The sequence below is a fragment of the Diabrotica undecimpunctata genome, chromosome 1 (genome assembly GCF_040954645.1).
Source record: "Diabrotica undecimpunctata isolate CICGRU chromosome 1, icDiaUnde3, whole genome shotgun sequence".
Classification (NCBI taxonomy): domain Eukaryota; kingdom Metazoa; phylum Arthropoda; class Insecta; order Coleoptera; family Chrysomelidae; genus Diabrotica; species Diabrotica undecimpunctata.
In genome coordinates this window covers 151,595,502-151,622,776 of record NC_092803.1, presented here as the reverse complement: position 1 = coordinate 151,622,776, position 27,275 = coordinate 151,595,502, and the positions used below count along the sequence as shown (strand labels likewise).

The window sequence follows — 27,275 nt, the reverse complement described above, 5'->3', positions numbered from 1 at the left end:
AACTAAATTTTACTTAATTTATTGATTTACCACATTATCTATATACAAACTATTACACTAAAAGTCTTTAAAGAAAACAAGGATCATCCTTACACGTTCGTCCCACAATATTCCGATCCAAATTATATACACACAAGTTTAAAAAAATATTTATTTTCAACAAATAACAAGTTCGATTATTTATCAAACAAAATAATAATTTTGCCCAGGAAAGAGCGAAGTTCTTTAATAAATGTATAAATTTTACGAAAAATTAATATTATATCGCACCTTATAAAATAAAATAAATTATATTTGTACCACTATTTACAGATTTTTATTTACATAATTCGGTCTTGAATGGTTTTCATAGTTTTTCAATTATAGAAAAATATGTTCAATAATTAAAGCACTCATAATAAAGTTAATAACTGTGTTAAGCTGCCTAATGATACCCTAAATATATTTTCTTTTAATAAATTACAAGAACAATGCAAGAGCACAAGCCCAGATTTAGATTTTTTGAATCTGTATTTATTTATTTATAAAGGCAAATTATAAAATCAACTAGAACATAATGGAATTTTGAATTTAAGGATAATTTTAACGAATACGTTCAATGGAAAACTATGAAATCCCTTTCCAAACAACCTTTGTAACTAATGAACAGAGCAATTTGATTCGTCTAATTTTTGAGAAATTATACTCAAATATTAGATCTTGTTCTGTTCAAAGGTTAATTATTCTTCTCACTTATTTGTGTATTTGTACGGAACTAAAAAGAGAAATTACTACTACAAAATAAAAGCACAAACAAAACTTTTATAACAAAGCTTTGAAAATTTAAGAAAAGTGTCACAATGATATTATTAATCACTAATAGTTCATTTTACTATGCAAAATGTTTAGTAAACTTTATACTGAACAGTTTAAAAATAAAAGGAATAAAATTATACATCCAACAATTGATATATCTTTATGATTCATTTAGTAAGCATTTACAAGGGTATATCCAATCTACCCACAATCATTCTTTTTTTTTTTTAATTCGAGGAATTATATTTAGAGATCGCGGTTTTTGAGCAATATCGTTGGAATTCTTGGTTTGGATAGCGATTTTTAAGCAACATCGTTACTTACGATACTATTATAAAGTGAAAAAAATAGGGGGAAAGGAAATAGTAATAGCTATTTTTGAAACACAAACTGGAATAAAAACCGAGAAGCGATTATTATTAATTATCAATCCTTAAATAGCTAACACCACGAAAAAATCACATACGATACATTATGATTTCTATTTTATAGTGCCTGCAAAGGGACTATGCAATGCACTATTCCGAATACAATAAAACAAAAATTTTAATTTTATGAATTCATTTTGACTAGAATTTTTGAAGAAACGAACCCTGTTTATATTTGATCCACCCTTGTAACTCCTAGTTCCGTACAAATTTATCCGTCCAATCGTCTAGTATACTGTAATATTTACAAAAATAGTACGTGAATCATAAAAAACCCACAAATCACATTAGAGAACACAAGCCGGTCAGCTCGGTTCCTTTCCTCACGGGAGGAAGCTTCGACAACCTGGCGCTCCTAAGGGCAGTCTTGAACGCAGCCGGTTGCGGTTCTTCCCCGGGTGGAAAGGGCTCGAACGGATCGATATAAGTTTCAGATGGAACTAAATCATTTCCTAAAGTAATTTCTTTTTCTTTATTTATCACAGGCAATGGTTTACTAATATTAATTTTAATTTTATTGCCGCCTAGGGCTGCCGATCCCGCAGCGGTAACGCCGGAGAAGGGATCCGCGTTGCCGTCTAATGAGGAGACGACGTCATGTTGAGTAGGTTTGGGCTCCACGACCTCCAGTTCAGAACTTTCCACGGGTAGTATCGAGAGATCGTCTTCAGCTTCAGTTGCAGAAATGTCTTCTGTAAAACAATGCAAAACGTTAAAATATGCAAAACTTTATTAAAAAACAGATAAATGCACTTTTTTAATTGTCTTACCTTTATCAACTGGTTCTGCTTTGATTTTAACATGTTTTCCATTCGGCAAACTAAGCAGTCCAGCGATCTCCACAAATCCATCATCTTCTGTCTCCACCGCTGGAGGTGATGATACATTAGTTCCTTGTACAATATCGTCATCGTCATCGTCAACAACAATTTTGATAGGAGCGACCTAGAACACGACACAATTATTTTGCATATTGTCATTGACTATCATACAAAAAAAAAATTCTGATAAATGTATGTTGTTAAATCCTCACCTCGTTCAAAATAACATCGTCGTCATCATCTCCATCGGCGGCTGCTTCTTGTTGCTCAGATTCCAGCATTTCAGTAGCTTCTGGCACCAATTTAGAATCATCGCTTTCGACAGATAAGACTTCGTTAGATATAGGTCCGTTCACTTCTTCGGGAATATCATCATCATCATCATCGATAATAATTTCCAGACCAGGGATAGTTTTTTCTGTATTTTCTTCCTGAGGTTGTTCGATTTCTTCTGGTGCTTTGGTAGATTCGTCTAACGTCTGTTCCATAAGAGAATTCTGGAAATTTAGAAAAGAAATATAAAAATTTACTGTCAAAGTATAAAGATTGCAACGAAAATTACCAGTAAATATAAGAAAGAAGAGGTTTGGAAAGTATTTGGAAATAAGTCATAGGATTATAATATTGAAAGAATAATAGAAATAAAAAATGTAAGAAGATAAAAATATATAGTTACCATAACTCAACAAAAATAAAAAGAAAGTTTGGAAACTTTAAAAAATGCACTATTTAATGTCGATAAAAAGAATTTTATCAATTTACCTGATAATCTTCATAACAAACAGGATGATACGTATTACTCTCTATCCTTATTGCGTTCCTTAAGTGCCACTCTTCTTTTTCTTCATTAAAGAATTGATCGAATTTTTCTCTGCACACCATACAACATTCATCCGTGGAATCAGGATCAGCAGCGACACTAGGAACCTCTACTTCTTCCTCGGCGTCCTCATTAACACCCTCCGCTTGTTTTTGCTCATCAAAATAGTTTTTCTCTGAAAAATACGAAAATAAAAAATTGTAATCCGTTTAGATGACTTCGTTATTTTAATATCGGTTCTTTGAACCTTGTTTTCTTTTACAATGGGTAGGATAGGATAGTATGAATAGCAGAGATAAGTCACCAAATGGTCGAAGAAGTATTGGCAGACCAAGAAAAAGATGGTGCGATAATTTAAACAATTTAGGAGGCTAATATTGAAGAAGAAACAGGCTTTAAAGCCTACATACAAGAAGGGAGAAGAATAAGTTATGTTAATGTTGTTTAACAAATATACCAATTCCAATGGAAGTTTTTTTACTTCATTGTAAAAGTTTTTTTAACTATGGTGTACAGCCAACCATTGGGAAACATCCCATTTTAAGTGTGCAATAGTAAAACTCTACAAACCAATAATACACCCAGTCATATATAGGTTCATAGGTTCAACATATGTGGTTCAGATACCTAGACTTAAGGAAAAAATAATGAAAACATATTAGGATGTTCCGAAAAAAAAAAAAATGACAAGGCGAATCTATAGAACGGTGAATGACAATGAAGTGTGAGAAGTTTACAAAATATACAAGGAACCAGATATCAAAGGTACCAAACAGGAACAAACTGACCCAGCTAAAGAAACGATCATTGATATAGCCATTAGTCAGACAAAAGGAAGACTCAGAACGGGGCTCATTGATAACATCGATGAAGGCATGGGAAATATGGAAATACATGCTTAGTGGAGGAAGGCAATGGATAGGAACGACTAAGGAGACATTCTTGAGGAGATTAGGACTCACACAGGGTTGTAAAGCCAGAATGATGATGATATAAATAACGAAAGAAACATGATCAACTAAGAAATAAAAACGAAATGTCAGAATGAAAACGAGGACCATGTAGCATATCATATGTACAAAAGGAAAGACGAAATGAAAAGAACAAAAAAAACTATGACCTGGACAGACAAATTAAGAATTGCAAATAGAAGCGTATGGTATAAAAAAATTATTCAATGAATAAGCCATTTCAGAAAAAATGTTTGTATGGAATTATTTTCCACATTAGAAATAAACAAAACAAGCTACAATGATTTCTCAAGATGAATAACTATGAAATAACTACAAAAAAAATAACTGTATAAACAAAAATTACTCACCTCTTTCTTCAAGATCTTCCAATTCTTCATAATTCTTCCAATCAGCTAAAGAATAATACCATCTCCTGCTGGTGGCAACTCTACTGTTTCGTTTTCCTCTTCTATTTTGACGAAAATGCCAATCTAAGTGTTGACTATACAACATACTAGCTTCTGGGGAAAACCTCATGCCGCAAGTACTGCATTGCATACCAGAATATAACATTGCATAAAGGCTGTTTTGGCGTATTCTCAGAGTTTCTGGCCTGTTAAATGTGACGGGTTTAAGGTTCAATATAGTTTTCTTAAGTTTTAAGGGTGCTACGTTTGCAGTACTAACAGCAGGTACTTCAGGCTCCACTCTCGTTTCCTTCTTAGGCGGTTCTACTACTTTCGGTGGCTGTTCCACTGGCTTGCTTGGCTCTGATGATGACTTTACTAATCCAGAAGCTACTAGATTTTGGAATATTTCATTTATATTCAAAATTGGAGGTAAAGTTGTAAATGGTTGGGAACTAGCCTGTGAGTCTTGCGAATTCTGGTTTTCTATTTGATAACCGCCTGAAACCTGCGGTGGACCTACACTGGTTGAAAGTGCATTGGAGAGGACATCTAAGTTATCTAAAAGGTGAAAAAAAAAAGAAAAGAACATTTATTAGAATTATCCCAGAGGAAAGAACACAAAATCAAAATATAATATTTAAAATTGAGATTTAGAGCGGGTGCCAACTTCTTAACCCATACAGTCGTTGTCTATCTCATATGACACATTGCCTCATATTAGCACATTGTTTCGTTGATAGATCTTCTGCCATGTGACACATGACAAACCCAAACACCGGTTTCAGTCGTTGTCATGTGATGACCACGATCTGTAAAGCAGTGCATTCTGCAAAGGGCTAAAATAAAATTTGCTTCAAAATTTTCCCTAAATATATTGACTATAGTCTGGCCAATATCAAATGAAACTGTAAATAACAAATCACGCGTCCTAAGTGGTCAAAAGTAGCCGAAATCACGTGTCTATCATGCATTCTCGGAAATTTTGAATTCAATCTTTGGCGGCGCGTAAGAAAATATGAATCGCTAACTGCAGAAAGGCGTTCAATATGTACGAATTTTGTGTATTTTATTAAAATTGTTTTCAGTAACAAAACGCAACGTTTACTACAAAAAGGAAACACGTCCGCATATTAGTATTGGCATGGCAACGCTTTCAATATCCTATTTACTGCAGAAAGGAAACTAGTCCAGGACAAGTTCTCTTTCTGCGGTAAACAGTTGCGGCGCTAGAACTGCGTGGCAAATATTCGAACTATCCTCACAGCTGAGTTTAGTCAGACAATATTGTGCTTTGTTTATTGATGATTGTTGTTGTCTTTTGTCTTTACTGTGGTTAATAATTAGATTAGAATGAGTGGTTCAGATGAGGAATGGCGTGTAAACAAAAAAAGGTTTTACAAATGATGACAAATATAAAAGGAACATAATAAAAAAGTCTAAAGTGGCTGGACAAGACTACGTAAATTGGGTTGGCAAAACTGTACCAGCTAAAAAACCAGGCTTAAATTTTTGCAGATAAATATTGTTTTATTATAAAGTCTTTTGTTGTTTCAGTTGCAAATCCAATTGCCTTGGAGTTTTCACTGAAAAAGATATGATTGAAATATCCGCTAAACTACATAACATGACAACCAAAACGGAACAGGACATTTACATCCAAACTGTTATGGAAATTAGTCAGATTGCAAGGGAAAGACCCAGGTCTAGTTCGTCAACCGCGAAACCCAAGGCTTTCAGTTTGATTTATTATGTAGTACACAATGGAAAACGTACAAAATATGTAAAAATGGATTTATGAAAACCTATGGATTCACTGCAAAGCAGTGTTACCGTTTGTCCCATCTATTGCAACTAAATGAAACACCAACTGACAACAGAGGAAAAAATGTTTCAGAAAATGCAATACCTGGGTCCGTACTGTCTAAATTAAGGGTCCATGTAGAATCATTCCACACCAAAGTACATCACTATACAGGAAAAGAAAGTATTTTTCAGCTAATATGAATTTAAAAATCATGTACGACGTGTTCATTAAAAAAGAACATAGTTTCCTTATTTCAACATTAGGAACTGAGAAAAGGCTCTCCTACAAGTTTTTTTGGACATATTTCAAGGAAAACTACCCTTCTATTGGCTTTGTCCAACCAGTTAAAGATGCATGTGTTACATGTGAGGAATTAAATTTAAAAATAAAAAGTCCTGTTTTGAATGAGAATGCAAAGCGAACAGCTATCGCTGGGCTAACAGTACACAAGCGTAAATCTAAAAAGTTCTATGCAACACTGAAAGAAGTGACCACGCAATTTGTCAGTAAGCCTGAAGAAAATGTTATCCATATGCCAACATATCTCTACCTTGTATTCCTGTTCAAGATACCTATTACCTTAGACAGCTCACTGTAAACGTCTTTGGTGTGCATAATCTCGCGACACGGGAATGTATAATTTTTATCTATCATGAAGGTGAAGAGAGTAAAGACTCCCAAACGAAGTTTGTACTATGTTAGATTGGTACATAAAAAACAAAATTGGCAGTGGTTTAAAAAACCTAATGAGGTTGAAGAGCTTATAATGAAATCATCAAAAATTGACGGCAAATTTTCTGTTATTAAAATGACTGCTGATGATTTCATTGACTTCTGTTCATGGTGGCCCCAGTTCTATAAAAAAAAATTGCCTAAGTGACGATTCGTATGGCAAAATGTCATGGCAAGAAACCAAAAAAGGGCTTTTGCCATATCACAATACAGAGAAATGACTTCTTCATCAAAGAATCCTAACACGGTTCAATGTAAGATGAACATCGGCGGCTTCATAATGGATGAATTCAAACTACGGAATGCAGTACAGCCAATTCAGGCTCCTACTAGAAGAGCATATTCAACTGTACTTCCAATGGCAGCTATGTACGCCGTTGCTCCCACTTGGCGGCGCTAGTGTAGTTGGGGGTCAACGTCATATATTATTTACCTATGGTTAACGTGACAGTTCGTGAAGTTTGTATATGGTGTTTTTGTTTACGATTTAATAAATAATAAATTATGGCAGAAAAATACGGATCTTGGACTGTTTGTGCGTTAAAAAATGAATTAAGGAGAAGGAATGCCAAAGTTACTGGAGAAAAGGAAGCCCTTATTGAAAGGTAAACTATTTAATCATCTTCTTAATGTTTTATTTCTATAGCTCAGACCAAAATAAAAATATTTATGTTCATCTGAGTTTTATAGTGAAGTATTTGTATTTGGGTTTGAGCTAATACAGTCATGTAACGTAACAGTGGTGACTTCTTTTGTATGTTAGTATATTAAATTAATTTAATATAGAAACATACAACAGAAGTCTTTACTTCATTTTAATATGTTATACCTATGACATACAGCCAACTACAGGGTTTTCCCTGTTAAATTCTTAGTAAATATGGCTGCAACTAAATATTCCAGAAAAACATAAGTATTTTAACAAATACGTGCATTTATTGTCGGCACATATTTATCCCTTCTTATTGCTAGAATCCAGTTTTTTGTCATCAGAATATCTTTGGGAAACCTGTGTCCTGATGTTCTCGATGAGCACAAAGGCACAACACAACATTGAGGCATTTTATTTTCTCAAATTAAATTCACACAGCCAAATAAACGCAATATTTACTTACAAGTAAATTGATTTGAAGAGTTGACGTGACCTCCAACTACACAAGCGCCACCTACGTTGAGCTTTTCAAATTAGCTGCCATTAACAACAAGAAAATGGAAAACATGAAGAAAACATTGGTATACATCCCGGAAGAAAAAATGAATTTTTGGAATACGATTTTGTCATGGCCAATTACACTGGTATTTACAGAAGAAAACTAAAAACTTGAACTGAAATTTACCTCAAAGTTTTAATTTATGATTTAATTGCTTTATTTCATGTATAGGACATTGTTTTATTTAATTAAAATTAATTCTCATAAAATATTCTGTTTGTATATTGATTGTTTTCCTTAGAACTTCTTAAAGTTTCTTGTTTACGGCAGAAAGGGAACATGTCCTTACTGGGAGCGTGTTACTTTTGGTACAGGATAAAACTTACCAAACTATAACTAAGCGAAATACCCGGATATCGGTAACACAAAACAAATTTAATTGTTAGAGATGCATTAAAAATACGAAAGACTTGCAAAAAACACTCAAAAAAATTGTAGATTTCTTTCATCGAAGTTCGAACGCGACTGCTAAACTCAGAGCTACTCAAAATCAAATGAAACCCGACGGAACCCAGTTAAAGTTTATTAATGATATAGCAACAAGGTAGAACTCGATTAAGTTTGAGACTGTGGCGCACCCAGGAGAGGGTTTGGGGGTATAAAGAATAGTAGGAAAATGTAACTTGTCTTTCACACATAATACAAAAAATCCAAAACGCGGATTGAATAATTAAATTACCACTCTAAATATGTAGAACACAATAATTATTGTATTATTGTATAAATACACAATAATTAATAATATTTTTCATTATATTTAGATATCGATACCTAATATTAGGCTTATGAAAAAGTAGACAGAATGAGTCTGTTGCGAGTAGAGAAGGAAGCATTTGACAACAGCTATAAAAAAAAGAAGAAATGGAAAGATCAATGGAAAGATGACAAGAAGAGTGGAACAACAAGGAAGATGTTGCTCAGTGGACAAAGATGCTGATCCCGAGCCTAAGGGACTGGGTAGATTGTCTGTTTTAGGGCGTATCTTCATACGTTCAGAAAGACAGATACAGATAAATGCCTATACTGCGAATATTCCGACATTGTTACTCACACAATGCTGGAGTGTAATAGATGTACAGTGGAGAGAAACAGAATGTATAAAGAAATAGGTATGAACCCTGTGACTGTAATGTAAGAGATGATCGTGAAGATGACGGGAAATACGGAGGGATGGAATAGTGTTCACAATTACATCCGAGCAGCCATTAAAAAGAAAGAAGAAGAAGAGAAACACCAACCGAGCTAACGACAGAGATAAGATCTAATTACTATTTTAATGGGAATAAGTCGCAATTGAAGGTTAAAATAAGTTACAGTTCCAAGACTTAAATTGTGGCTCGACATTAGTCCATCCTTTTAGGAATAATCACAGAAGTATACAGGAAGTATACAAACTACTTACCTAAAAATCGGATATAGACTATCAGAGCCAATAAAAGTAACTAAAAGACTAAAACAAGGATGCAGTATATCACCCTTACTGTTTAATTTATATATTGAGGCAGCCCTCCAAAATTGGAAAAACCCCTGCCAGGGGATGGGAATCCCCATAGAAAATGACATACTGTTCTCCCTGAACTTTGCGTATGACCAAGTCATCCTAGCTCAAGATTCTTATGATCTCGAATTAATAGCTTCAGAACAATAGATAAGATCTACATACGAGAAGGGAGTGTTCCAAAAATGTCGTCAGCCTTAGAGTAGCCACCCCACTTTCGGAGTACGGTACGTGCGACAGTCAACTGCGCACAAGTAAGAGAGGGTGGTTTTAGTTGGTAGGCAGGATAATAGATACCTGATATAGATACCTTTAGTACTTTAAATTAAACTAAAACCCAAATTTTAGGGACTCAAAATAGAGGTAACATAAAAAAATTTCAAAACCCCCTCCCCCCCAAGACAAATTCTGGGTGCGCCACTGGTTTGAGAGATTAGTTACATTATCGGAACCTTTGTTTGCAACAGTTGGTCTTTTGCTCAATCCTATTAGTCTTCCAACTGAAGAAGAATGGACGGTATTAAAAGAACTTTGCCATATTTTAAAGCCTTTTGAAGCAGTTACTGTTGAAATGTGCGCAGAAAAGTAAGTAACCCTCTCCAAAGTTATATTCATTATAAAAGGACTACTTTCGTCTTTATAGCGAATTAAAGGTAAAGTATTTAGTCAAGCAGAAAGAACTGCAATAAATTTTCTGCTTGCCTCCATTATTGCCCGTTTTGGAAATCCTGAAAACAATCTTATACTGGGTAAAGCTTCTTTCTTGGATCCGAGATTTAAAACAAAGGCATTCAGCAACGAAGACAATTTAAAAAGAGTTCAAGTCAAATTCAGGATGAACCAGTTCATCTTATAGAATATTAATCTATGAAAATGAAACAAATGAAAATATAAAGAAGGATCTCTTGGACAATACAGAAAATTACGATATGATTTGGCAGAATTTTGATACATGTGTACAAAACTCTTTGCATGAGACAAGTCCAACAGCAGTCGCCATCGCCGAAATCAAAATGGTTTCTGAAAACCTTGAACGAAAAAGGATCCTCTCGTTTGTTGGTGCGAAAGGCAAAGAGTGTATCCCTGGTTATATAAATTATTCAAAAAGTATTTATGCGCATGTGCTACTTCTGTTCCATGCGAACGCATCTTTTCTAAAGCCGGCCAAATAGGAACCGAACGCAGAAAAAAATTAAAATAAAAAAATGTAGAAAAGCTACCATTTTTGCATTGTAATATTGATTAATAAAAATAAGCAATTTTTATTTTTTCGATTTGTCAATTATATTTTATTGTGTATTTTTCTTTTGTTTTGCAAAAATAAAGAAGTTTTGTATTATGTTTAATAAGATCCCAGTTAACCAAGTTTGGACCATTTTTATTAACATTAAGTACCGACGTCTATTACCATTATCTTTTTAATACTAATCACTAAAGTCAAATATTGTACAATAACTGAATACTAAAAGCAGCGAAAGTAACGAGTATAAAGTACCGGGTATTGATATTTAAAGTAACGAATCGTTAAAATATTCAAGAGTAACGAAAATTTACATCACTAGTGCAGAAACATCATGAAAGAAGCAGTTGAAGGATTAGTAGGCATGAAAGGTAAACAAAGAAGAACAAGACCGAATGACTTTTGACGAAAAATATTAGATTATAATAGAGAGAAAAACCAGAGCATATTGGATGATGCAACAGGGTTACAGAAGCAGAGGAGGAATATAAATAAGAAAAGAAAATCCACTGCAGAAAGAAGAGAGAACTGCAAAGGAATTCAAACAAAAAAAGTAAAGAGATAAGGAGGGTAATATATTGACAGAACAGCAGGAAAAACTAAGATGGAATTCCTGAATGAGACCGAAAATGTTTTAGATTAGATTGATATATTACACGTTCGTTTGTAATACTCCATTTAATGTGTTTTTAAAATGCCATACGCTAAATAAAAAATAAATTCTCCGTTACTTATATGCTTCTTGGTAAAACTCATGACAGCTAAATTATTCGATATTTGCTAACAGATTAGCAAAAAAGGAAAAAAAGAGTATTGTAAAATCCCATGCATGCCAAAGAATGTGATCTCCATACTTAATGACTCGGTATTTTTTTTAGAAATTACGTGACATTTAGAACCTAGCAAGAATACTGCAATTTCTTCAAATAATTAGTTCAAGATTTCAGAAGTTTATTAAAAAGTTTGATAGTAAACGTGTTTAATCAAAATGTACTCACTTTGTTGGATGAACTTCAACACAGAATTTGGAGAATTTGAATTTCTATCTGGGGAATCACTACCCACAGGCTTGTCCATTGTACCAGAGATGGGCATAGCGGGATCATATGCATCCGTAACGGGTAGTTCATCCTGGCTATTCTCGTCTACCACCTTTGCATCTTCAAGAAGGTCCATATCGAAAAGCTTCACTTTTCCTGGCCTAATGCCTCTAGGTAGAACTGAAAATCTTATAAAATGTTTTTTACCATGGATAAATAAAGGTTTAGGGAGACCACCATATTCAATTTCAAAAGGTACATCATTTATTAAAACACTTTTTAATGCATCTACAAATTTAAGAGTACTCGTTTGGCCTTCTAGAACAAATTTTTGAACTTTAGCGTCTAAAAACACGGGTACAACATGTATGGCATCGACAAACATATTTATTTTGCCCGCAACGAGATCAGTCCTTTTCACTCTGCCAATATTCACAGGTGGTGGAGGCCCTTCAAGATGAACCTTGGTAGGCACTCCATCCAGTTCGATTTTGATACCAGGACTACCAAAGAAACACTCATATGGCACATTGTCGATGAAGATTTCCCTGCTTGGAGCACCCAACCGCACTATATGTGAATTTCCATTGCAGTAAACTTCTTTATAATCATCGTTGAAGTTCAGCACAAAACTGTCCTTGTCGTTGAAGGTAATCTTTCGCACGCCGGCATTCTGGAATGTCAACTCTCTGGGGTCGTCCCAACGAATAAAGACAACAGCTGTTTCCCCGTAAAATCTGATATCCCTGGAGACGCTATCAATAGTGATCGATTTGACATCATCAGCGTTAACGTGTCCATTAGGAAAGATATGTTCCATTTCCTCCAATGGTGGTGTAAAGTCTTCAACTGGAGCCCAAGTATTTGCATTCCAAGGTCTTGTAGACATCATAGGTTGTAGGGGTTCCCAACGTCTTCCGCCACGACCTCGCCAATGAGGTGCTGGGAAACGCCTAATATCTCTTCCATCTCTAGGGAAAAAGTTTCCAACAAATTCACTTTGTGGTGGAGGAGGGCCAGAATTCAGCCTTTCGTCTTTGTCTTTAAATGGTATGAGACTGTCTTCACTAATCGCTGGAAGTTCGGGAGCGATTTCATTTGACACAACGCCATCAACAGGCCCTTTTGTATTGGTTGCTTCTTTCTGCAATTCAACATCGCTAAGATCGTCATCACTAATTGGTTGTAGTGAAACATTGAATGATTCCTCATGATCTTTCCTTTTAGCTTCTTTCAATTTTCGTTTTTCAACTTGTAAAATAATTCTGTTCAAAAGTTCTGAACCCTCTTCGTTTGTCATTTTGCCGGACTTAATATTGGTCTCTTCTTCTGGCGAAATGATGATTTTGGTTTTATGGGGAGATCCAGTGGTTGCTTGCAGCCTCAAGTCTTGGTCCTCCAGTTTTGGTTTTTTCTTATCTGGAATAAAAACAATGTGTTCAGTAAATTACGGAGAAAACCATTAATAAATAAGAAAGAAAACAAAAAACGAAGTTAATAAGTTAAGAAAACAAATTATAAATGAAACTTACATGATTTGGATAGCACCTTATCCCGATTTGTGGCATTCGCAAGCTTGGCTCTAACAGCATCAAAATTACTCTTCGGAGATCCCATTTTTGGTGAAGCAGTTTTGGTTTCCGTAACTGATACCGATATAATTGGTGGAGGTGGAGTTTTCGGCCGTTGTTCGGTATTAATGGCCAGTTGTTGCCTTAGATCTGTATCTTCATCTCCAAATAATCTGGAAAAAACATTATTTCATAAGAATTAATAGAAAAGTAAATATTGGTTAAAAAAGAGACTCCCAATCAATATTTCTTTGTATTGTTAGTTTCTTCATCGGCGTTTATTCTTCTGATCTCACAAGTTAACATTTACATCAAGAGATCAACAACTGACCACAAATTATACACAACGTAACTACTTATGAAACAAAAAGTTTAGAGATATAAATATCATATAGAAGTAGCTAATATTATCAACAAATTGACTGAAGTTAGAAAAATAATTTTATATAAACAATAACTCACTTATCAAATATCTGTGTCTTAGTTTTCTTAGCTGGCATGGATACATCTTCAGAAGTGTCTGTTGAAGATCTCTTTTTAATTACCACTGCCGGTAACTGGCGAAGATCCACATCCTGATCCTTTGCCGGGGTTGGAAGAATAGTTGACTGCATTTTTGGAGCCGTTGTGGCTGATGTAGGCATCGCTGCAACTGGTAATAGTTCTACGGCTTTGGAAACTGATGCTGCAGATACTGTAAATAAGCTTTTTTTAGTAAAGCTACCAAAAATAATGTATTTTCTAAAAGTTAGTACTTACTATTGAGAGGGGAATGCTACGTGTGGATCGAAAACATGTATAGATAGAAAATATGGCAGAAATAATAGCTATAGCAGCATGTATCGAAGAAAGAAATAGAAAAGGTGATAAACAGTACAATAATAAGAACAGTAAACATTATTTTGATAGAAGATTAACTTTTAAAAATATACCTTGGAGTATGCCTTTGGCACATACTGAAATTGGTCATGAGGATCAAAGAAAAGACTGGTTTATATGAATAATAGTAATGTACTCACAAAATGGGTACCAATAAAAATAATAATTAGAAAGATGAAAAATAAGTATAAACCGAATATAAATAGACAAGGGAGAGGAAAAGACATAATGTATTATGCACATGGACTCGGGAGTTTGAAGCAAAATAAACCAAAGTTTTGAAAATAACGAAACCAAGGTTTTATGTTAAAGCTAAAGTTAGTTAAATCTAAAGTACGATTAATTTGGGAGAAAGTATGTTCTTTCAATTAGTAAAAAAATGACCAGTAAGTAAGAACATGAAGAAAAAAAAATATATTTCATTAAGACATTTCGTTAAAGTTTTTTATTGATATTATTATAACTATTATCTATGAACTTCTGTATTTTATTTATTTTCGATTAAGTCTCACAAAGTGCAAATTTCAATACCATAACAATTTTTGTTAAATGCTTAAGTTTTGTGATTTAAATATCTAACTTTAGTAGTCTACCGCTGATCAGGACCTGCCATCCTAACCCACTCGACACTTTTCCAATTTAGAAGAAAAAACTGATATCGAAATCGTTGTACCGATTTTGATTTTATATAAAAAGTCTAAAATCTAATGTCTTTGCCAAAAATTAAATATGTAAGTGGTTCTATAGGGCCGCAAAAAAAAAGAAAAAAACTCTTACTTGTATCATTTGAGTCACTTTCTAGCCTAGGTTGCTTTTCAGGTGGCCCAAAAGATCGTAGATCCTCATCCTTTACAGCATCCGGACTCGCACTGCCCACCTTTTTCCTCACATAATTACGGTTCTTCATCGCCATACTGACATTTTTGAACGTGGTGCTATTACTAACAGCAGAACTGTCATTTTTACCAGCCTTATCACGACTGAGAGGCCGCCTATCGCTTTTTTCTTTCTTTCTATTCTTAACTGGAGATTTCACTAGATCACTTTTAACTTTAGATGAATCTATGCTAACAGAATTAGAGCTAGATTTGAGGGAGGACGTATCTGGGCCTCTTTGAGAAGAAGACCTAGATGTCTTATGGGATTTGTGGTGTGCGGATTCGGAGCTACGGGATTTGGATGAGTGGTTAGGTTTAGAGGAATCTGATCTTTGGTTAGAGGTATCATCTTTATTGATTAACCGAGGATCATTTCGATGTTTACGAACACTATTTTTATTTGATACAATTTTATTAGTTTCTAATAAAGCAGTCCTTTGATGTAACTGATTTTCTAAATTACCGTCAGCTGAAGGGGTCTGGTCTCTTTTCTGTTGCTGCCTCAAGAGTCTTGGATCTCTTATAGGTTTGGCGTTAATGAGGGCACTGCTCACTGGGTTTATCTTCGTACCATTAGTGGGTGCAGCTTGTGGCTGGGCCAATTGTTGAACCATTGCAGTATTCTGAAAAATTTACCATTTAAACACAAATTCTTTTTTTTTTTATTTATCTCAAACTTACAACTAGATTTTGTTTATGTTGGGTCAGGGATGGGACTAGCTGCTTTGCTACTTCGGGCTTCAAGAGTATATTCTGGAAAGAAAAGAATGTGTGTTAAAAGTAAAATATGAAGACATTTACCACTACATAAACTCATTTATCTCCCATTTCCCGTCTTTCACTCCCGCTTTCTCTTTATTATCATGCTTTTTAAAAATTTTGTATATGCTTTCTACAAAAGTTATACACTGTTGAAAAACTTACATGAGGGCGACCAGTCGGTGGCTGGTTGTGCTTATATTGCTCCTGAAGCTTCACCCGTGTTTGTAGCACTTCCAGCTCTAATTTCTTCTGTTGCAACTCCAACAATTCCCTCTGCTTCTGGATCAACTGTTCTTGCATTAGAAGAGTCTCTTTGTTAACAGCAGGAGAGGCTGGATCAGAGGGACCGCTCTCAGGTTCTGTTTTAATTGTTGGCGTCGAAGAAGGAGGCTATAAGAGATCACAATCATTTATTTGAACATGGAACATTTTTTCTATATTAATGATAAAATTACACTTATATGTGTTGGCTACTATTTATTTGCATTCATAGATTTGCAATTAAAAAATAAACTTACCGTATTTTTAAGAAATCTAGGATTCAAATGTATGCTGTTGGACGGTGGTTTGGCAGTCACGGGCCAAGCTGGATCCAAAAGACTGATCTGTACATCTATGGCGTATAGTTTCATTTGGGGAAACACCTCATTCCATGTCTGGCGCAATTTAAACATCTCCGCTCGTGTTTTTTCGTCAACCTTGAATGGAGTGTTTTTGTGAGTATCTTTAACAAGTTTCTAGTGCAACGAAAAAAAGAAAAGTGTTATAGAAGCCAAATGTAAAAGGAAAAAAGAAAGGTATCTGGATAATTCCGTTAAAAAATTAAATATTGATTGACCTACTGTTTATTTATCTTCCATGCTAGTAATTATATCCACAATAGTATGTTTTCTATCCCCCAGTACTAACCTACTCAAAAATTCCTTTTTTTGAATGTCACCGCAGAATAGAATCTTACAGAAAATATTCGACATTGTTCTCGCAATCAGAATATTGTCAAACCTTGAATAAATGTTCTTTATCCAATGGACTAAGAAAAATGGTATCAAAATAGCTTCTGATAAATCCACATTTGGAGAGTCTCCAGTGGTTTTCTTCAGTCAAATGTGTAAATTTAGTAGTCATTTTAAATATTTAAATAATCAACGGAACTATACCAGTCTAATAAACAAGCGAAAGAATTTAGTGGTATTGCAACAATATTTCAAAAATGTTTTGTTTTCCAGGTATTTTTTGATGGGAAAGACAAGTAAAAAGTTTACTCTAAGACATTGTGCGTTTGGAAATACATCATCAAAATTAGAATGAAAGAAAGATGATTATTAAAAATACAAAAATATAAAAGTGAACATTCATTTTCTTCCCGTTAAATGTTGGTTTTCGCTTTAGGATGAAAATTACATGAGAATTTTGACAAAACATTTTTGAAAGCTTTTAGTAAAGAATAAAATGCATGAAAGCTAGACTAGACAGAGGCAAATATTAGAACTACAATGTATATAAAAAAAACAAAGAATGGGATGATACAGAAATTATACCATTTTTAAGAGTAATTTTATTAGGATTAAAAAATTATGAAAAATGGGCAGCATAGAATAAAAGACTAGGAAATATGATGCAGATACACATCACCTGTAGATTGAGCTACTGATCCAAATATTACAAGAATTCAATTTACCAAACTGACCTATCACTCTAACAAAAAACACTCGAAAGTTCATAGTAACATCTGAATTTAAAAAAAAACTGATAGACACAAAACGCTCCTTGATAGACCTATTGGTCAAAGAAGAAGAGGAAGACCCAGAAAAAGATTCCTAGATAACATCGATGAAAACATGAGAAATATGGAAATACGTGCTTGGCGTAGGAAGGCGATGGATAGGGACGACTGGAGAAAAATTCTTGGGGAGGCTAGGACCCACACAAGGTTGTAAAGCCAAAATGATGATGATGATGATGATGATAATAGACACAATCCACGTTAGAAATGGATTATAGCAGAGAGATTATGTATCATTTACCCCAGTTAACATTACTCTAGAGATAATTAGAAGAATCAACCCTCAACACTAGATGAAAAATGATAGGAAAAAATGTACAAATTTTGGCGTTTCTAACATACTAAAAATTGTTTAAATATAATAAACTGAAAATTAAAGCAGCATGCTAAAATCAGCCCTAAAGAATATTTTTAAATGGAGATTAAGCATTAAGAAAATTCTCAAAATAATAAAAAATGTGATGACTGTGTAAACAATAAGAAAAAATTAAGAATGCTACATAGAAAATAGGGCAAAGAAAAATCAATATTAAACATAGAAACAATAACATATGTTACATAGAAACAACATTAATCCAATAGCTATATAATCTAACATTTATTCACATTACAGTTTCACCAAAACCCAAATTATTAAGATTTATAATTGACCCTAACATTAATAAAATCTTAAGGTTAGTATAATGAAAATGTAAAAGAAAAAGGTGCCAAGGATAAAACAGGATTTCACATTAGTTACTATATTATACAATTGGCGAATTTAGTGTTACAGTTGAATGATAAAACTTTTTCTTAGAACATTTAATTACCATTCAGTTTATTATTGTTTAAATACTTTTTCATAAATTTTTTTATACCAGATAACAAGATCATGAGCCTGTATGGTATTGACAAAACCTTCAAAATAGTAGTTACTATCAAAAGTATTTCTCATCTTGAGGAGACACAAGAAATTATACATTAATATTTAAACAGTTTCTTTTTTTCGTAAAATATTTAAAACGAGAACAGAAAGACTAATTTCGAATATTAAAAATGTATATTCAATACTGCCCACAAATTTTGACCTGCCGAAAATATACATTAATGAGTTTCTAGCATAGTAACACTAAATTTGCCAATTATAGTTCAGCTCAAAAATAATTGTCTAAGTTGCATAATTTAAGACATATCAAAATGTGTGCAGAAGCAGCTTGGCCCTTGTTTTTCACTCACATTTATTTAAGTATTACTAAGAAAAGAATGTAAAAAAAAATTATTATACAAATAACAAATAGTATCAACAGTAATATGAAAATATTCTACTTTTTATAGATAATGTCAACATGTATGGACCAAATGTGATTTTAACATATAAGATATGAATAAAAAAACAATAAATTAAGGAAAATATAATGGAAGAAACATCAAAAGGAAATATTAAAATGACTATTATGAGTAATGAGTATTAATGACTTGTTTCACTATAACAATTATTTTTAAACTGTATATTTATTTAAAAAAAAATGGTACTTACTGCTTTAAAAACTCCTATGAACATGTTTACTATATTGTGATTGAACAACGATGTGTAAATGCCTCCAACAGTTTTCACTATGCAATCAATCAGATAGAGAATGGGAAGTTTGACATCAGTATTGACCTGTGTAAAAATATACTCACGTTATAGCTTTAGAGTGTCACTTCTAGCACTGTATTTACGAATAAACAGATTTTCAAAATCTACCTACTACTTTAGATTCCAGACACTCTAGATATCTCAGCTTCTTTGCACTTATTTTGTTTAGGTTCACTTTTATGCTTTCTTTTTTGTTTAGAGTTGGCCCAGAAAGTTTATATAGCATTACAATGTCAAATCTGAAGAGGATAAGGACCATTGTCATTAAATCTTATACAAAATAAAAATATCAGAATGAATCAAAATGAATGTAGATTAATGACATCATCGTTTCCTAATTATGGATATAAAAATAATCAAATTCACAGCCAACACAAGAGACTAAAAAGGCTGATTATAGTCATAGTGAAATTTCAAGTTTGTTTTATAAGTTAAATGCTAAGAATTCTTTGAACTGCATTTAATAGTAAAACACTACCAAAAATTGACTGCAAGTGATTTAGGAATTCAATAGTGAAGTCTATAATAGCGGAAATTTGACAAAAACCAATTGTGGTTCTCTAAAAAACACCAATGTTACAACATTGTTGAAGAAAATGGATGGATACATATGCTATAGTCACTTGTTTAGAACAATATATAGAACATTCCATTTAACAACTAGCAAAAGCTAAGAGGTGGAGACAATAAAAATAGCTCATTAAGCAGAAACTCAGTGCAAAAACAATACTTTGATCTAATCAAGTAAAACCTAATTTTATTCTTTCCCTTCCCAAAGTACTACAAAGAAACTATGTATTATTATTCAGTTAATGTACTATCATTTTTGGGAATTAACCTCAATTTTAGTAAATGTTTATTAACATTTTGAATTCCACTTCAGAAATCATTCTCAAACAAAATTTCTTTAAGATACATTTTGAAAATGATTTCTAAAGGGCAATTTGAAACATCAAAATAAACATTTAAAACTAAAATTGTGGTTAATGCACAATAAAAATAAATAGTCAATTAATTAAAATGACACAAGAAAATAGCTTCAGAACCATCTTCTTCAATTGTTACACACTTCATCCATTGCCTTAGCACAGCCTATAGAACATTCTGTTTCACATGAATATTTAAAAAACAAATACCTATTGGAAATTTCATTCCAAATTTTCTTTCTTATCATATTAAAATTATTAATTACTTCTCAGTTAACACAGTAATAGTAGTTATTACCTTCCGAATTGCATCCTTCCAAAACCATGGCCGAGGAACTAACGTCAGCATGATGAAAAATATTCATATTTTGAATATTTTGGCCAAAATATTTTTCCCTATGCTGTTATGGATTTGTGAGTCTCCTATGCTCATAACATCAACAGTACTTAATAAACATTATATATTAAACAATGAAAATTGTGTAATATACAAAAGTCCTAATTATCATAGTTGTCTCAATTATAATAGATCTTTGTCAATTGATCTAATTTCAAAATATTTATTGCTAACTATGTTATTAGTAGGTACATCAGACTCAAGTTTTTTTATATACGCTATATAAAAATGAATAATACTTTAAATATATTAATAAATAAAAAATATAAGTCCAGTGTAAATATTTTATTAATGTGGGATTAAACCACAGTTAATTGCAATAAAAGTTACATTTTACATTTGTTTTCGATTTCGATTTCCACTCTGGAAATCATTTTAAAAAGACGGGTTGTTTTTAAAATAAGGAATTGTTGTTATAACTTATAGTTGTTGATTAAAACAGAAGAAAAATAATTACTATTTAAATGGGAATATTTAAGCAGAAAAATATTTTAAATAGGAGTAATCTTAAAAACATATTGCTGTATGAATTCCAATAAAGAAGAAACATAAGTGACTATATTCATTGACTACATTGGCAACCCATCATCATCCTTCAACCTTAATAGAACTAGGGCACATTAGACATACTTTAATGAAAATTTGTTAGCAGTTTGTAACGTTAGGTAAGTCTAAGTACTATATTGGCATTAACCATTCTAACCATATGTACAAGTATAGTAAAATTGATGTTGAAGAAAAGTAGATAAATAAACCAACATTTATAAATAAAAATTGAGCTTGATACAAATAAAAATCTGAAAAGATAAGAAATACCAATGATAGTGAAGACAAGAAATAGTAATAATTCTGATGCAAAACATTGTTTAGTAAAGCTAAAATGTTCATATAATACCAGAAAAGTAGGTTAACCAATTAAGTATATGATGCCTCATTTCAGGTAAAAACAGAAAAAAACTTGAAAGCCAGCTACAACAGCACCCTAAGAGAAATGGAAAGACAATTGGAGGACCTGCAGCTACAAAGAAGTTATTAAAATCTACATAAACTTGATTTAGCAATATCCCACACAAAAATAATTTACTACATTACTAACAAATAAACAGATATCTGGAGACTCATCCTTTTAAAATATTAACACATGTAAGCTATATAACTTTCCAAGACCACTCTGTATGTATTGGAGTATGTTTATATATATGTACACAGAATGATCTGGGAAGTTTGAAAACTCATCATAAATAAGAGTATTGCACATAATACACAAAAGCAGAGATAGTATAAAAAGTGAATTTTTTTGACAATACTCTTGTGAAAACTAGTACTTTTTTATAAAAATGAAAGGCAGACATAAAATAAAAATAACCAAAAAGAGTTCTTATAAACAAAAAAACTAGTAAAAGAAGTTAAAAAGTTTATTGCTGAAATTTACAATCAATATCAATGTTATTTGAAATCCTAACCCTATGAATGGTCCGGTTTGAGGATTACCTCATAGATGGATCCTAAAACAGTTTGTAAAATATATACCACACACAAAATAGAATCATGCAAACCTACCAGAACAAATTGTATACATATAAAGGTATATACCTAGCTATTACTTTAGTTTCAAGACTTCCTCATGTTGTTTTCTAATTTATGACAACATATCTGCACAATATCACAACGACAATAAGGTTTTCTTTGATTTACTTAATTTCATCTGATATTGAGATAATGTAAATTTACTTGCCACAATGCAAAAAACCCATTTCAAAATATTTTGTCATGGATGAAAATTTTACTAAATAACTTTATCAAATTGTTCAGTTACTAGATGTAGCAGGATAAAGTACATCAAATAAACACAATAAATCTTAAATCTATTGAACTACATACTACATATTGATTGGAACAAAAAGATCAAGATAATAAGAAACACATCACATTCATCAGAAATTTGAAAGTTAGCCCATAATGTACATTCAATAATCATCTTAAAGAATACAAATCAAACAAAAAGTATTACTGACTAAATTTTAATGTGATGTTAGCTCAAAGATTGAATCAAGACTAGGAGATATATAATTAATCACAAAACAACATAAAGGCACGACATTATTCAATGAATCAAGATATTGAAACAATTAGTGCGACATACAGTATAACTAAGGGACTGTAGCCTTCAATCCAGCCAAATCAAAAACCTCTCCATAATCATTTATGAGTGCATGTCAAATGATTTTATTATATCAAAAGTCACTCTAGAAATTAGGTTGATAAGTTCATTTGAGACCTATCAAAGGATAAGACATAATATGTCCCTTATCAGATGCTGGTGTGCTGCCAAGGCGTCATTGGCGCCTTGGCAGCAAAAGTGTACAACATGACTCACTCCCCCTGAAACTTCACATAAAGCCTCTATCACAATATTTTTCAAAAAATCTGATAATATATTATGAGAAAACTAATCTCCCAATTGCAGATCTCTTGCAAACAACATACAAAATGATATATGACCAATAGGACTGAACAATTTGTCACAGATAATTTTTATAAGACAAAATTTTTATCCACAAAATAATATACAAAATGGCATGTAAAAATTCCACAAAAATATTGTACTTTTAACCCATTGTAGATCAACAATAGTATAATATGAAATTAGTAATTACGATTCACAATAATAAAATAGTTTAAAATTATGTTGAATATTTGTGGGAAATCCCCCTAGTGAGACCTATGGTGACCTTGGGCACTGTGTAATTTCACTAGTTATATGCAATGCATGTAAATACCAATTATGGATATGTTTCTATATTCAGGTTTTCACCATCTTGATGTGAAGTATAGATAAAATTTTATTCTATGATTATAGTCATTAAAAATAAATATCACATGATGCACAGAATTTACACAAAAATATGCAATTACAAGGTAGAGTGAGTCATGATATGAGAAAAATAATAGTAAATACTGAAAAGCAGTTGAAAAAGAAGGTAGAAAACAAAAGAGAGCTATAGAAAATTTAAAGAGCATTCTTTGATCTATTACAAGATAATAACACCCAAAAAGGGTCTAACTTTCATGTAGCATGACTCAAGTTAGTAGCAAAGGAGGAAAATAATAATATTCAACTGATTTAATCTATTTAAATAACAACTAACTATTGACAGAAAAGCTTATTTCTCATATGATATTTTGTTATGATATATCAGATATTCAGACAAATAAAAGTAAATAATGCTATAAACAATTTAAATATTGTTTATAACAATAGAGAAAACCTATTTACATCCTACACAAACATCATTATTTTGATATGTATCTTTTTACTAAATGCTTTGTGTTTACAATCCTCAATATGTTCACATGAAATTCAAATGCAGTTTGACTATTGGAGTTATTGTTGGTAAACATGAAATATGATTAAGATGCTGATTTTATATGTTAAAACTATCTTAGGTGAGAAAAATCAAGATATTTTCTAATTGTGATTAAACCACAATGCACTTTAATGGCAATTGCATATTTTATTCTTTTTTGAACTTTTGATGTTTAATCCTATCTGAAACCCTGGTAGCTTAAACGGAATGAAAGAAAATCATTTTCAAAAATTCTGAATATGATCTTTAACTTATCATATTCACAATTTTTATCATAGTTTGTTTTCGTGATTTCAATATTGGAAAATAAAACATCAAAGAGAATAAAAAATGTAAATGGCATTACAATCAAGTGTTATATAATCTAATGTAAAAAATATATGTGTTAAACATGCCACAAGAAAATAGTTTCTGAATCCTTTTAGAAAATTGAAAGATAACATAAAATTCCATCTATTTCATGTTAAAAAAAAATTAAAGTTGATAAGAAATACATAAAATAAAACTGATAAAATTTACAGCTCAAAATTAATATTTAACACCCAACAATCTGTAAATAAAACCTATGTGGCAGTCAAAATCACTCAAGGCACATACAGAACAATGTGTAATCATAAAAGATAAAAGTTTTAATAAACCAATATCATTAAATTTTATATAAACTATAGAGATATTTTTTAAGATTTATGTCTACAATCTTGAGTTCAAATCAAAAAAATTTAAAATACCTTCCTTATATCTTTATTTCTAGATCAGAAGACTCAAATACAATTTTAATTTAACAAACTACAGCATATATCAAAACAAATTCAACATTATGATTTTTACTCTCTAAAACTGAAGTTTTACTCTCATACTTGCAACACAACAAACTAAAAAAATATTAGTCAAACGACATTTGAAATATATGAACCTTTGATTGAAGAAATGTGAACATCAGAATTATCCTAAACTTTTCTTGAGGGAGTTTCATGGAGTTTTGTCCACAAATGTGAATGAGCAATGTAAAAATACATTGTTTACTTTGAAAATATTTATTGAAACTTTCATATAATCTTTAAGACACTTTTAATAATGTATATAGGCCCATAATGTACCTTCAAATTAATAATAAGGGACATATAGTGTAATATATGATATACAAATATATTAACAAATATATGGTTTATTGGTTAGTTCATCACCAAGAAAAAATGCTAAATAACCTGATAGAATTTGATAAAATAGGAGATATTTAAATTATTAATAAAAAGCATATAGAGCACTTATAATAGTGTATCATCCACCATCCCCATGAGGTAATTCAAATGGGAAAGATTACGCAGATTGGATGATTTGACTCAAAAAATAAATTTAGAATCAAAATCAATGTATATCGTTATTGATTTTGCAAAAGTGAACCAGCTAGAACTATGTCAAAAGAAATGAGATATCTTAGTGTTGGAATCTCTAGTTAATTTAAATCTACAGCAAATAATTCGTATTGTTAGAATAATATGTTAGTTATGATTCAATATAGTAACTTTACCATTACTACACAATAAACCATACTACTGTTTTAAAATTAATGAGGTTATTTGAAAATTCCCCTTACTGAAGTTACTTTATTATGAGCCCCACATTTTAGTTAATAACAATAAAAAAATATAACCTTTGAGAGATGTTCTTCAATTGCTTCAACTATAACAGGGGCATTAGGTGAGTTTTCTTCTGCCAACATGGTAAGCACATTTATTAATGGCCTACTGTTGAAGGTAAGGTCTGCCAAACTGGACATATACTCAGCCTTTATCTCCTCTGAGGAACTCATCTTGTAAGCTTTTTTATATGTTAAATATCACAGATAACCATCCAATTGGACAAGCGAATATTCTGTAATAGAAAGAAACAAAACTGTAACACGTAAAAATGAAGTCTTAGTTCATAAATGAAAGAGAAATAAAAATCATGAGATAAAGATAAAATATATGTTGTGATTTATGTTATTAATCAAAGAATACTCAAGGCGTGTCTCAAACAGTTTTGTTTAAATATTGTAAATATTGTAGAAATAGACGTAGACAAGAAAAGTTTTCCTTGCTGCAAAAATAGGAAAAGGGCGGAAGCGTGGCCTTTGATGAAATGGTAGGAAGAAATAAATGTATCCCAATTATTAGAGAACTACCAAAATCAATTGTATAATAGTAGTGAAACATTGCTAGAGCAATCAATTGTTTTAAAATATAAAGACTTTTTGAATAATTGACTAATTTTAGATAAAAAAACTATAAAATTAAATAAAACAAAAATACCTACACAACACACAAAATAAGGATGCAAATGAACATTTACAAATAGGCCTGTAACTTGTTAACTAAAGAGAACTGCAAATAAGACTAATAAAAACACCAGGAACCAATAAATGTATTAAATGACTTGTATTAATATAACGAAAGCGTATGGAACAATGTGATAAAAACTATTTTTGTTGGTAAAAAGAAATTAAAAGACTTACCTAAATTCTAAAATTTACTTGAACATTACTAACGTTAATAGTTTTCTTTTACAGGTACAACACTTCATAACTTGCACTATATGAACGAAAACTGTGTATAAATCACTTCATACGCATCACTCACTTCCACAGTACAAAATGGCGATCTGCCAGACTATCGAATGTCGATTGTTTGGGGAATTTCACTTACGTCATATATCATTGTCCACGAGCGCATGCGCACATTAATTGTACTCGCTGAGGAGGAGAAAATCCACCAATTAGAAAATTAGAAAGTAAATTAGGAATTTCCATTTATTTCTCAAACAATGACTTATTTTAAAACCAAGTTCAAGTTTCCGCTTTATATTATTGTATGACACAAAAATATTTAATTATTTTCCAAACTTCTGATTGGTTATCAGCAAATATAACCGCCATGGAACATGAAAATACATCGTACTGTTGCCTAATTTTCTAACGTTTTTACAAATACAAAATATAATTTTTTTTAATAATTGCTTCATAGCAACAATTATAAATTTATATGTAAAGGTCTTCTAGATAAAGTTGACTTATTTTCTTTAATGGGAATTATATAATTAATAAAAATAAACTTATTTTCAATTAAAATTATGGTTAATTCCCAGTAAAGATAGTAAATAATAATAAACTTTGTTTTTTATTCGGTTCCTATAACCAGTCTATATTGTGATTTTTTACTTTATTGTTGCCTTTTCGACGACATCTTGGACATCTTTTTATCATAGAGAGCTCTTTCGATGACGTTTTCTTTCTTCTAATCCTCTTTCGAATTAATACCCTTTCATTGGTTTCTGATTTTGCATTAATTGATTCATATATTAAG

At 31.8% G+C, this 27,275-nt stretch overlaps 1 protein-coding gene across 2 annotated transcripts; it reads right to left on the bottom strand.

Annotated features, from left to right (window-relative positions):
- Positions 1-3: 3 nt before the first annotated feature.
- On the bottom strand, positions 4-26,609 carry Pcf11 (Pcf11 cleavage and polyadenylation factor subunit). 2 transcript variants are annotated; one of them, XM_072520233.1, is made up of 15 exons: positions 26,429-26,609; positions 25,586-25,806; positions 19,142-19,267; positions 16,361-16,579; positions 16,005-16,232; positions 15,762-15,833; positions 14,980-15,703; positions 13,786-14,017; positions 13,285-13,496; positions 11,711-13,171; positions 4,186-4,785; positions 2,807-3,039; positions 2,257-2,541; positions 1,994-2,168; positions 4-1,915 (listed from the first exon to the last, which is right to left on the bottom strand). In XM_072520233.1, the coding sequence occupies exons 2-15, from the start codon at positions 25,742-25,744 to the stop codon at positions 1,506-1,508; spliced, it is 5,136 nt and encodes a 1,711-aa protein (XP_072376334.1). In that variant the 5' UTR covers positions 25,745-25,806; positions 26,429-26,609; the 3' UTR covers positions 4-1,505. The 2 variants fall into 2 exon arrangements, with proteins under 2 accessions (XP_072376334.1, XP_072376335.1); XM_072520234.1 differs by having other exon boundaries at positions 16,361-16,540.
- Positions 26,610-27,275: the final 666 nt, after the last annotated feature.

What these genes read in the sequence shown, in the direction of transcription:
- Pcf11 (XM_072520233.1), bottom strand. Translation starts at nt 25,744, where the DNA reads ATGAGTTCCTCAGAGGAGATAAAGGCTGAGTATATGTCCAGTTTGGCA. An exon ending in CACCGACTGGTCGCCCTCAT is followed by an intron (nt 15,834 to 16,004) that starts GTAAGTTTTTCA and finishes TTTTCTTTCCAG; the next exon opens with AATATACTCTTGAAGCCCGA. An exon ending in GGAAGATCTTGAAGAAAGAG is followed by an intron (nt 3,040 to 4,185) that starts GTGAGTAATTTT and finishes CGTATTTTTCAG; the next exon opens with AGAAAAACTATTTTGATGAG.